At 65.9% G+C, this 11,927-nt stretch overlaps 2 protein-coding genes across 2 annotated transcripts in view; one reads left to right on the top strand and one right to left on the bottom strand.

Annotated features, from left to right (window-relative positions):
• NPR2 (natriuretic peptide receptor 2) overlaps positions 1–5,967 on the top strand; it is a 7,938-nt gene extending 1,971 nt beyond the window's left edge. The window contains exons 2-21 of the mRNA XM_085318878.1: positions 10–129; positions 351–486; positions 608–702; positions 834–966; positions 1,185–1,269; positions 1,433–1,553; positions 1,795–1,869; positions 1,987–2,064; positions 2,222–2,326; positions 2,422–2,493; positions 2,598–2,757; positions 2,865–3,020; positions 3,119–3,287; positions 3,435–3,581; positions 3,827–3,950; positions 4,081–4,149; positions 4,303–4,477; positions 4,699–4,797; positions 4,905–4,996; positions 5,259–5,967. Of these exons, the coding sequence (XP_085175004.1) occupies positions 10–129; positions 351–486; positions 608–702; positions 834–966; positions 1,185–1,269; positions 1,433–1,553; positions 1,795–1,869; positions 1,987–2,064; positions 2,222–2,326; positions 2,422–2,493; positions 2,598–2,757; positions 2,865–3,020; positions 3,119–3,287; positions 3,435–3,581; positions 3,827–3,950; positions 4,081–4,149; positions 4,303–4,477; positions 4,699–4,797; positions 4,905–4,996; positions 5,259–5,321 (2,274 nt within the window). The 3' untranslated portion in view covers positions 5,322–5,967. The remainder of the gene's footprint in view (positions 1–9; positions 130–350; positions 487–607; positions 703–833; positions 967–1,184; positions 1,270–1,432; positions 1,554–1,794; positions 1,870–1,986; positions 2,065–2,221; positions 2,327–2,421; positions 2,494–2,597; positions 2,758–2,864; positions 3,021–3,118; positions 3,288–3,434; positions 3,582–3,826; positions 3,951–4,080; positions 4,150–4,302; positions 4,478–4,698; positions 4,798–4,904; positions 4,997–5,258) is intronic.
• A 759-nt stretch (positions 5,968–6,726) lies between these two features.
• Positions 6,727–11,927, bottom strand: part of SPAG8 (sperm associated antigen 8) — a 10,050-nt gene continuing 4,849 nt past the window's right edge. The window contains exons 4-9 of the mRNA XM_085318877.1: positions 11,087–11,497; positions 8,072–8,246; positions 7,929–7,974; positions 7,222–7,336; positions 6,974–7,036; positions 6,727–6,886 (exon numbers count right to left, since the gene is read on the bottom strand). Of these exons, the coding sequence (XP_085175003.1) occupies positions 6,791–6,886; positions 6,974–7,036; positions 7,222–7,336; positions 7,929–7,974; positions 8,072–8,246; positions 11,087–11,497 (906 nt within the window). The 3' untranslated portion in view covers positions 6,727–6,790. The remainder of the gene's footprint in view (positions 6,887–6,973; positions 7,037–7,221; positions 7,337–7,928; positions 7,975–8,071; positions 8,247–11,086; positions 11,498–11,927) is intronic.

The following is an 11,927-nucleotide window of genomic DNA, read 5'->3' as shown; positions in this document are numbered from 1 at the left end:
TGCGCTCGCTTGCAGACGGTGCTGGTGATCACCTACCACGAGCCCCAGAACCCCGAGTACCAGCACTTCCAAACCCAGCTCATCCTGCGAGCCAAGGAGAATTTCGGGGTGCAGCTCAACTACTCCCTGGTGAGCGGGGCCCTGTGGGTCTGCATGCCAGCCCCCCCCCTTCCCCGGGGACCGGTCTGAGTGGGGCTGCGGTGTGTCACCAGCGTGCCGAGGGTGGGACGCGGCCGCGCGCGATGCCGGAGGTGCCATCTCTGGAGGCTCTGCGTATGGGGCAGTGGGCATGCGTATGGCCCCGGCGCCTGGGCTGTGGGGCGGGGGATGCTGACGTCTCTCCCCGGCAGATGAACCTGGTGGCGGGGTGTTTCTACGACGGGGTGCTGCTGTACGCCATGGTGCTGAACGAGACGCTGCGGGAGGGCGGCTCCAAGAAAAACGTCACCCGCATCATCCAGAAGATGCGGGACCGCAAGTTCCAGGGTAACGGCAGGGCCGGGGTGGGAGCTGAGGCTGGTGGCCCAGCCGGGACGCAGGGGTGCTGGCACCCGTGGTGGGAGCTGGATGTGCTCCCTGTCCCACCCGGGTCTCGCCTCTCCTGCAGGAGTGACGGGGCTGGTGAGCATGGACAGCAACAACGACCGGGACACGGACTTCAACCTGTGGGCCATGGGCGATCCCGAGGGCGGGCAGTACGAGGTGGGGGCTGGCGCCGGCCCTGCGGGGTCGGGGCGGCGGGGAGCGTGCCCTGGCTGGGGCTGCGGAGGGGACGCTCAGGGCGCTGTGGGCGGGCTGGGGGGATGCACGGGCTCGGCGCTCTCTCCCCGTAGGTGGTGGGACACTACTCGGGTGCGGAGAAGCAGATCCACTGGCTGGGCCGGCCCATCCGCTGGGTGAAGGGGGCGCCCCCCCTGGACAACCCGCCCTGCGTCTTCGACGTGGATGACCCCTCCTGCGATAAAAGTGGGTGCACTGGAGCAGCTGGCCCCGGAGCACCAGCTCCACGGCTTCCCCACATCCCCTGGTCCCCAGCACCCCTCCCCAGTGGGAGCATGGGAACCCACCAGCTGTGCTCTCCCAGGCTCCCGTGGATGCTGGCCTGCCTGGTGCCCTCTGCGGGCTCTGGGTGCTCTGGGGGGTGGGGAAGCGGGGCTGYGCTAACCCCCCTGCGCTCCCTGCAGCMCCCCTCTCCATGYTGGCCATCGTGGCTTTGGGCGCCGGCCTCACCTTCGTCATGTTCGGCATCTCCAGCTTCCTCATCTTCAGGTCAGTCGGGGACCGGGGAGCCTCTGCCTCAGCCCCGGGCGCCCCTTGAAGCCGTGTGGGGCGGGCTGGGTGCCCGGGGCGCTGGCCAGGGCGGGGGGCCCCTCCTGCCCCGCTGGGTGTCCCCGGCAGGGCCGCGGGCGCCTGACGCCGCCGTGCTCCCCAGGAAGCTGATGCTGGAGAAGGAGCTGGCCAGCATGCTGTGGCGCATCCGCTGGGACGAGCTGCACTTCGGCAGCGCCGAGCGGTACCACAAGAGAGCGGGCAGCCGGCTCACGCTGTCCCTGGTGAGAGCAGCGACCCGCGGCGCCTCGGCCTGCCCCGGCCCGGCTCTCCGGGCCCTCTAGAGCCACCTCCCTGGTCCCGCCGTCGCGCCTCCTCCTGTAGACTTCGCCCTCCCTGTAGAACGTGTAGCCCCACAGACCGTGCCCTCCAGAGCCCCCTCTGCACCGTCCCCTGTGCGCCCCGCTGCCGCCGGGGTGTCCCTGCCCCGGCGTCCCCGTCCCTAACCCTCTCCTTCCCTCCCAGCGGGGCTCCAGCTACGGCTCCCTGATGACCGCCCATGGCAAGTTCCAGATCTTCGCCAACACCGGCCATTTCAAGGTCAGTGCAGCTGGCAGCGAGAGCGCCCACGTCGCCGCGTGCCGAGCCCTGACCCCGCCGTGTGCCCCGCTCCCTCCGCACGTGGCGCTGACCTCTCCTTCGTCCCCTCCGCCCCAGGGCAACGTGGTGGCCATCAAACACGTCAACAAGAAGCGCATCGAGCTGACGCGGCAGGTGCTCTTCGAGCTGAAGCATGTAGGTGCAGGGTCCGGGCCATGGTGGGGGATCCTGGTTGGGGACACAGGGGCTGGTCCTGCCGGCGAGGGGGCTTGGGGACATGGGCAGCCGGGGTCGGAGCAGCAGCGCGTCCCACCTGGTCTCAGCATGGTCTGGGCTCTGCTTCYGGCTCCAGATGCGGGACATCCAGTTCAACCACCTGACGCGGTTCATCGGGGCGTGCATCGACCCCCCCAACATCTGCATCGTGACCGAGTACTGCCCGCGGGGCAGCCTGCAGGTAGGGGGGTGGCCAGGGGAGCCGAGGGGTAGCACCCAGCCTGGCTGCACCTCGCGTCCGTGGGGACCTGCTCATGTCCAACGTGCTCCCCCCAGGATGTCCTGGAGAACGAGAGCATCAACCTGGACTGGATGTTTCGCTACTCGCTCATCAATGACATCGTCAAGGTACCCAAACGAGGGTGCTGGGCTGCAGGACAGGGTGCTGGGGCATGCCGGGGCTCTGCTCGGGGGTGCCAGCTTTGCAGCGTCCGTCTGTCTGTCGGGCACAGGGGATGGCCTTCCTGCAYAACAGCATCATCGGGCACCACGGCAGCCTCAAGTCGTCCAACTGCGTGGTGGACAGCCGCTTCGTGCTGAAGATCACCGACTACGGGCTGGCCAGCTTCCGCTCACCCTGCGACAGCGAGGACACGCACGCCCTCTACGCCAGTGAGTGCCCGTGCCCGGCTGCCTGGGCACGGGCGCCCCCGGCTCGGTCCCCGCGGCGGTGGGATGGGGTGGCCGTGTCTCACCACCCCATGGCTGTGTCCTACCAGAGAAGCTGTGGACGGCGCCAGAGCTGCTGCAGAAGGGCCAGCTGTCCCCGCAGGGCATGCAGAAGGCYGACGTGTACAGCTTCGGCATCATCGTGCAGGAGATCGCCCTGCGCAACGGCCCCTTCTACGTCGAGGGCATGGACCTGAGYCCCAAAGGTGAGGCGAGGGCGCGGAGAAGGACGGGGACGCGAGAAGGACGGGTGCCCGCGGCGGGGGCGCTGGCGCCCTGACTCCGTGTCCCCCGGCCCCGGCAGAGATCGTGCAGAAGGTGCGGAACAGCCAGAAGCCRTACTTCCGCCCCTCCATCGACATCGGGGTGCACAGCGAGGAGCTGGCGGTGCTCATGGAGCGCTGCTGGGCCCAGGAGCCGGCCGAGCGCCCCGACTTCGGCCAGATCAAGATCTTCATCCGCAGATTCAACAAGTGGGTGCCGGYGGGGATGGGGGTGGCAGCAGAGACTGGTGGCCCTTGGGGCAGCCCCCCTGGRGGAGGTGTTGGGGGGCACCTCAGCCTGTTGGGGGCGAGGGTGCGTTGCGGCCACCTGCTTCCCAGGYGCCGGTGTCCCTGCAGGGAGGGCAGCACCAGCATCCTGGACAACCTGCTGTCGCGCATGGAGCAGTACGCCAACAACCTGGAGAAGCTGGTGGAGGAGCGGACGCAGGCCTACCTGGAGGAGAAGCGCAAGGCCGAGAACCTGCTCTATCAGATCCTGCCCCAGTGAGGATGGGCGCACGGGCGAGAAGGGAGCACGCAGTGCCCCGGGGGACGGGTGCCAGCCTGCGCCYGCCCCATGGCAAGCGTGGGGGGTCCCCAGCCTGGCTCTGCGGGTCTGCGCTGGGGATAGGGGTGGAGAGGCAGGGAGGACGAGGCTACGGGGAGGGAGCAAGCGATCCTCCCCGCGGTCGCGCCAAGCAGGGGCAGCGCTGGCCCGTGGCACCCACCGGCTCCCCGTCCCTCTCCAGCTCCGTGGCGGAGCAGCTGAAGCGCGGGGAGACGGTGCGGGCCGAGGCTTTCGACAGCGTCACCATCTACTTCAGCGACATCGTGGGCTTTACCGCCCTCTCGGCTGAGAGCACCCCCATGCAGGTGGGAGCGGGAGCGCGCGGCCGGCAGCGGAGCTCGGCCTGCCTTGGCCGCCCCGTGCCGGTGCCCGTGCCGCGGGCACCTCGGAGGGATGTGCCCGCTCGCAGCCCACACTGCCCCTTGCTCCTTCCAGGTGGTGACGCTGCTGAACGATCTCTAYACCTGCTTCGATGCCATCATTGACAACTTCGACGTGTACAAGGTGGGGGACACGAGCGCGCGCAGCCCCCCATGGCGAGGCGCTGGGTCGGGGGCACGGGAAGGGGGCTGCGGGCAGGGGCAGGGGATGCCGACGAGGTGGGCGCTGCCGGGGTGGCGGGGGGGCACGCTGGTCCGCCTGACCCCGCTGCTGCAGGTGGAGACCATCGGGGACGCCTACATGGTGGTGTCGGGGCTGCCGGTGCGCAACGGCAAGCTGCACGCCCACGAGATCGTCCGCATGGCCCTGGCCCTGCTCGAGGCCGTCAAGACCTTCAAGATCCGGCACCGGCCCAACGACCAGCTCCACCTGCGTATCGGCATCCACACCGGTGAGCCCCGCGCGCGAGGCAGCGCGCAGCGGTGAGCCCTGCTGGGCCCCAAGCTGAGAGATGCTGGAGGGCACRGGGCTGCGAGGGCTGCTGTCACCACCCCCCACCCCGGGTGATGTACGTGCCACGCTCGGGCATCCCCGGGGAGGCACTCAGCTGGGACTGCAGCCAGGAGATGCTCTCCCACCCTGCAGCAGCTCAGCGCATTTCTGTGCCCGCAGGCCCTGTCTGTGCTGGCGTCGTTGGTCTGAAGATGCCCCGGTACTGCCTGTTTGGAGACACGGTGAACACAGCCTCCCGCATGGAGTCTAACGGCCAGGGTGAGTCCCGAGCCGTGGGCTGCTGGCTTCTCCAGGGTTCGTAGCTGTGGGTTGCACCCTGGTCCCAGACCCCAGTGACATCTCTTTTCCCTCTCTACGTGCCCCAGCCCTGAAGATCCACGTCTCGTCCACCACCAAAGAAGTCCTGGATGAGTTTGGCTGCTTTGAGCTGGAACTGCGTGGGGATGTGGAGATGAAGGTGAGGCCAGGAYGAGGTGGTGGGCAGGGGGCCCGGCAGAGGACCCCAGCCGGGTGCTGTGCGCTGGGTGGTGTGGTATGGTACTGGGAGCCCCCTCGGCAGATCCCAGTGCGCAGGGTCGCATCCGAGAGGGCCGCGGTGGCACCAGCCCACCTGGGCAAGGGTTGGACAAGGTCTGCGCCGCAGCCCAGGCATGGGCTTGGGAGGGTCTGGCTGCGGTGCTGGTGCCCTCGTGGCGCTGAATGCTCCCCTCTGCCCCCAGGGCAAGGGGAAAATGCGAACGTACTGGCTGCTGGGCGAGAGGAAAGACCCCCAAGTCATCTGAGCCCAGCCGCGGCACCGCCGCAGAGCCCCGCGCCGCGCCGGGACGCCGCACTGTGCCTCCAGCCCTGCCTCCCYGTGCCGCCTGGCCCCGGGGCCACACCACAGACCGGGGCGGCCGGGGCCACCCCAGCCCCTGCAGCTCGAAGCCTCCTGCAGCGGGGCTCGGGCGTGTGGGGCCCCGCAGCGAAGGCACCGCCTGCCCCCCACCCACAGGCACCAGCAAAGCCCACCTCCCCCTGGGGAGGAACCAGCCCCGATCCCGGCTCCGTTCCCCCAACCCTCTCGGGTCCTGAACCCCTTGCGTCCGCTCTCCCACGGCTCAGCTGGCTCTGAGCCCCCTATGTGGGGCCTGGCTGCCCCACAGGGCGTTTCACCTTCTCTTTCCAGTAGTTGGGCCCTGGCAAACCGCGTCACCCTCCCCGAGGGGGGAAAGACAGGGGCTCCTGCCAGGACTGGCCCTCAGCCGGAGCACAGGCGACTACGTTAGGTTGCCGCTGTTCCTCCCCGCGTCCCCAGCCCGCCTCACCTTCCGCCCGCCCCCCTGTATATAGCCCCACCGGGTCATGTAAATACCCCCCGCCCACCAGGTGTAAATATAGCAGTCAGATAGTGCAAACTATTTTGTTGAAATACAGATTTCCCCAAAGCCCTCTGCCTCCGGCCTCTGCTTCACGCTGACCTCCCCCCCAGACTGCAAACGGGGCTGAGCGCGGGGCRAGCCGGCCACGAGCTGAGCCGAGGCAAGGGCCGACGGCCCCCGGGGGCTGGGGGCTGGCGCTGGGCGCGCGTGGAGAGCCGCCCCGCGCCGGCTGTCCCGAGCGGCGGCAGGGAGGCTGCCGCGCTGCGTCTGCTGGAGAGGGTTCAGGGCGGTTCTGGGAAGACCTCGCCGCCGCGGGGTTTGCTTTGGCCCGCGGGCTGCAGTGCGTTCCTGTGAGCTCATGCTCTGGCTGCGCGGCAGCCGCTTACTGGAACCCACCTGTGCCCGGAGAGCGGCGGCGGCGGAGCTGGGCCCTGGCCCCGGGGGCCGCACGTCACCTGGGCACCGGGAGAGGCCACGTCCCAGGGGACAGGGCCGCGCCAGGACTCGTCCTCTCGGGCAGCCAGCGCCCGAGGCTGGCCTGCCCCGCGTGGAGGAGCGAGCGCCGYGGCCCTGCCGTGGGGGACGCCGGGCTCGCGCCGGGCTGTCCGCAGTGGGGCTGTGCTCCTGGCAGCGTCTCGCCAAGGGGTTGGAGGGCGCCCCACGCCAAAGGGGCAGGCTGGCCCCCTGGGAAGCTATGGGAAACGAAGTGCTCTGGATGTGGGACACCCTATGTCAACATCTGGCCTGGGTAGGGTGCCTGGGGTGGCAGGCACACACTGGTACGCCTGGGGCAGAGTCGGGAGCTCGACTTCCAGCAGTGCAAGGCCAGCCGCTACCTCCTGCGCTTTATTGCTCGGCCAGGCCAGAGGCTGGGACCGCTCTCACGGGTGTCAGGGCAGGGGCTGGCCCAGGTACTCCATGATGGGGGTAGAGAAGGCCGCGTTCCTCCGAAAGGGAGCGTTCGTGGCGCRGATGCTGGTGACACCCTGGAGGGGAAGACGGACAGGGTCCCCGTGAGCAGCGCAGAGCCAGCGCGGAGGGCGCAGGGCCCGGCGGGGCGACGGGGTGCTTACGGGCACGCTGTGGGCTTGCTCCAGCCAGTAGCTGCGGGGCTGCTCCGTGTAGCAGTCATGGGGCTGCGGGTGGAAGAAGCAGAGCGCCCGTGAGCACAGAGAAGGGCACCCAGCTGGCACTACACGCTCTGAGGGGTGTCGGGAGGCTTGGGGGCTCCTAGAGTCCCCCAGCTGTTCCCACCCAGCTCGTGGGACAGCCATCGTGAGCTATAGGTGGCCTGGGGGCTGCCGCTTAGGGTGAGCCATACCTGGGTGGGGGGCAGCGGTGTGGGCTGGAAGCCCTCTGCGCAGTAGTCCCGGTGCGTGGTGGAGACCGACTCCATGGGACCAGGGGGTGGACAGATCTCCTCCAGCATTTCCTTCCTGCAGARAGAGCCCTGGGGTGCTTGGAGGCAYGAGGTGGACAGGACCCCAGGCACCACTCGGCTCCAGTGCCCTCAGACGTACGGAGCCCCCCCACCCAGGGTACTGCTGCAGGCCTGAGGCCCAGAGCRACCAGCCAGGAGAAGAAGGGGGCTTTCAGATGGGGTCTGGGTGAATTAAATGCCTCTGCGAACAGTGGACCACCCCATGCTCAGGAAAAACTCACGCCAGAGCAGCATCCCCAGCCCTTCCTCATCTCCTGCTGGCTCAGCTCCTGCCTCAAGAGCGAGCTCTAGATCTTCTCCCTCCCTTTACTTCCTCACCCCAGCTGTGCTCCCCCAGATCAGTGGGCCTGGGAAGAGGAGCTGGTCTGCCCGCTGAGCAGCTCATGCCCTCGCAGGGATGGAAAGCAGCAGGAAATACCCCAGGCACAGAACATAGCTCTGCTGAGCTGGGTCCTGACTGCCAAGTCCCTCCAGAACCACCAAGCTGGGCCACTGCACCCGGGGACTGCCTCCCACCCACAGCTGGAGCCCAGAGAGCGGCAATGCTGGGGCCCGAGGGTGGGTGTCCCGAGAGAGCGCAGGCTTGCCTGTATTTCTGGTACAGCATGAACTCCAGCATGGCTTCCCGCTGCCCTGCGGGGGAAGCAGGCACCGTCAGCTCGGGGGCAGCCAAGGCCCCCCACGCTCACTGCCCCATGGGGCGGTGTGCCGCAGCGGGGCTCTGCCTCACCTCGTGCTGGGAGTGCCGTCCTCCAGGGCTGGCGGTAGGCGTCCTTCATGGTGGTGCTGTCAGCCAGCTGGGAGAGGAGCTGGTGGGTGAGCAGCCCGCGGTGGCCGTGCCGGTAGAAGAACCCCTCGCTGCCCAGCTCTGGCCTGGGCACGTGGTCCAGGTCATTCGTGGCTCTCTGGGAACAGAYGGTGGGGGCTGCGGGGAGGGGGCARGAGGCAAGCATAGCCTTTGCCCTGTGCCTGCTCCAGGCTTTTAAGCTTTCGACAGTCCTATGTGGCTCTGAGCAGAGGCAGGAGGTGGGTCCAGGTCCCCACARGCAATGCTCTCCTCCTCCCTTGAGGCTGAGTTGCCCCATGCCTCAGACATGATGACCACTGTGTCATGGGCACCACCACATACCCAAGACCATGCCAACCCCATGTTTCCCCCAAGCATTGCCCTTCCGCACAACTACCACAGCACGGGGTCATGCCCTTGTCATGCACCCATCACCATGCCATGATGACAGTACTCTCATTTTTGGGCCTCTGTGTGTCTCCCGCACCACCTGGCTGCGTCTAGCATAGCACCAAAGCCTTCATGCCTCCCTTTCCCCTATCCCCATCATGAGCAAGTCCCTAAAACAAGGTGTCCCAGAGCACCTTGCTAAGGAGCAATCCCAGATGCTGAAGCATGTTCTGCAAAAGGGAGAGGGTCCTTCCCATAAGCTCTGYTCTCCAGGAAACTGGAAAGGAGACACCAGCAGCTGGGGTAGGGCTGCTGCCTCTCCCTGCCTGCCAAGGGTCAGACATCCTTGTACAGCCCTCCACCAGGAAGAGCTGAAGGAGATAACAGGTCCCCAGCCCACCTGGAAAGCAGCCCTACGCAGCCGTCCCGGCTGGCCTGGGCAAGCTCTGCTACAACATTAAAGCAAATCAGCAACCTCTCTGAGCCTTGACACAGCTTGGTAGCAAACCCCTGCCCAACCAGCCTCCGCCAGGGCAGCTGGCCCAGCAAACAGGCATCCCCAYGGCCCTGTCGCAGGGAGTCACCGCGTGGTCATCGCTGCTGTCAGGCTGCCAGAGCATACAATACGACGCACCCGCGGCCTTTGGGTGGCTGCCCTGGGATGCAGCCAACAATTGCACAGGGAGCCCAGCTCCCCCACGAAACGCTCACCCCTCTGCACACGCTTTGGCCCGTGCTCRTGCCACCAGCTCAGCGCATGGCAGACACACAGCTCTACTCTACACTGCACATGGAGTGGGCCTAGCAATGCCCCCCCAYCCCTGGCTCTCCGCTGGTGGCACCCCCAGAGCTTTTCGGTGCTGCGTGCGCACTTGGCTCTCACGTGCTCAGACATTTCAGACCAAAATTGAGCTCCTCCAGCTCTGCTCTGGCACCAGCTCCATCAGAAAGAGGCCGGGTTAGGGGAGACCTAGGCCTGAGGCAACCACGATCCCTGCAAAGCGGACACTGATCGGCAGCGAGGACACAGTAAGCAGTTGGAGAAGAGYTGGCAAGGAGACACGTAAGGACGCCAGCTGTTGACACAATGTTGACATTGGRTAAATATCTTGAGGGACAAGGCCCTCCGCATAACCTGGGACACTTACCTGGGCAGACACTGAGTGTAAGGGGAACTAGCCTCTGCCCACGGGGACCCCGTCCCCACTACTGACCATCACTGCTTTCCTGGCRGAAAAATTGCTGCATCTACAGCTGCAGAAATCTAGAAGTGAGAAAAATCAGCTTTTTCAGCTCTGCAGGAAAAGGTCCAGGGATAAGACTGAAGCTAGGAAACGTCACATCAAGGTAGGCTGTCACAGCAGGACACGTGGCGCAGAGTCCTAAGGAGGTCTCAGCTGTGATTCTCTGGTCTGGCCACAGCACTTTAMGAGAAATTGCCGAAGGGGAAGCATGCAGAGTGCAAAAACATGAATAACACAACCCCTGGGAAGGCCTGAAGAGATTAGGGGTCAAAGTAGAGTGAGGTTAGATGTGGGAAGGGTCTTTGTGTGTAAAACAGAGAAGGGAATAAAGACATCGCCCATCTGTGCAGCCAGGATGAAAAACTGTGGGTTCAGCCTGTGCTGAAGGAGAAGCAGGTCAGACTTCAGGGGACATTTCACAGGAAAGAGTTGAAGCACGAATGCTCAGCAGGAAGGTTACTTGGGAAGGGCTGCAACCTCTGTCCTGCAACTTTCCATGCAGGCTAAATGCATCCAGATCGCCTAGGCAGAGCTGCTCTGGCCTGGGTCAAGGGCAAAGATGCTATTTAGAGAGMTCTGCCAACTCTACTAGTCTAATTTTGTCCTAGATGGCCACTTTTGGCCCACCTGCTCGTGATCCAGCAGCGTCCTCTGGTCTGCAGAGCCCTCCGAGCTCCTGGTGCATTTAGACACAGCAGTCAGGCTCGGCAAAGGGATCAGGGATCCATCTCTCTGCCTTCGTTGTCCCCCTCRGCCCCGCTCGCCTCACCAGAGGCTACCAAGCTGCACTTGCTTTTTCAGCAACAGCCTCACAAGGGTCCTGCCCATGGCRCAAATACTTTCCTGCTCTGCTGGAAAATGCCTGGCCTGACACTTTCTTGCATCGCCTCAGTCCCTGCTGTCACCGTGGCATTTCATTTTGTCAGCTTGTCACTACTCCGTGATTGACCGCAACATCCAACTCTCTCTTCCGAAACAATGAGCTCCCAGGTTACAGCAGAAATTTTTCCTATTGGTTCCTAAGTGCATGCTGGTGCATTTTGCACTATTGAATTTCATCCCCTTTCCATCCCACAGATCTCAAGGTCATCCTAGGAGCTCAGGCTTGGTCAAGGACAGCTATTTAAAGAGAGAGGACTCATCCAGGGGTGCTGACAGCCTGTGCCCTGGTGCAGGCTTAGACCAAGGGTGCTTACAACAGCGTGTTCCCGGGGCTTTCCCTTGCCCCATCCACAGCCTGTGAGCGTGAGAGAAAGTACAAAACACAACCACAGGCCTCTGTCAGTAAGATGGGGGATCCACGGCACCCCACTGCAGGAATTACCTCCTCCTGCCAGTTGCGGACCAGGCAGCTTCCCCGGGGCGTGGGCTGGCTCGGCTGCTCTGCAGGTGTCCGCACCGGGACAGGCAGCGTCTGCGCCAGGCTCGGGGGCGGCTCTCCAATGCAGGGCCCTGCCRTTCCACGGCAGGGCGGCAGCTCGAGCCCACGGGGCTCCTTCCCGACCTCCGCGGGTGGCACCGCTCCGGCTCTGTCACTTGGAGCCGGTAGGGCCTCGCCGGCTGTCGCAGCCGCGGCCACGAGCGTCTCCCCGTCGCACAACGGCTTCTCGTCGGCTACCTCGGGCACAGGCCCTTCGCTGGGGAYGCTGGCCGCGCGCAGCGGCCTCTCTCCGGGGTACGGGGGAGGCACGTGGCCTGTCAGAGCCACCCTGCGCGTGGGGACGAGACACGGTCGCTGAGGAGCGGCACTGGGGCACGGCCTTCAGCCCCGCTCGCCCACGGCGCCCCAGGCACGCGCTAGCCGGACGCGAGCCTGGTGCCGTGCGGGGTCACTGCTGCCCCGCTGCGCTCCCGCCTTGGGTCTCCCCGCTGTGCTGAGCCYCTCCATCCTTTCGGGATGCAGCAAGCAGCACCTGCGCCTATGYCCCCGCTCCAGAGGGATCTTCCCCTCCGCAATCCCCTTCCCACCCAAGCCGGGACCCCTCCTCGTGTTGGGCTTTGCCCCCCAAGGACCCCCGGTACCACCCTCCCAACACCCTGCTCCAGGCAATGTCCGCCCGGCCCCCCTCTGGCTCCCACATCTCCGAATAACCTCTGGACCCTGCCCCCCTCAAGGCCCTGCCCCCCAAGTGCCCCCCCAGGGCCCTGCACCACAAATCCCCCCC

This window comes from Rhea americana, unplaced genomic scaffold, assembly GCF_003343005.1.
Source record: "Rhea americana isolate MKP2758 unplaced genomic scaffold, rheAme1 scaffold_559, whole genome shotgun sequence".
NCBI classification, from domain to species: domain Eukaryota; kingdom Metazoa; phylum Chordata; class Aves; order Rheiformes; family Rheidae; genus Rhea; species Rhea americana.
Note: the sequence above shows the minus strand (reverse complement) of the source record. Positions and strands in the feature narration are given on the sequence as shown.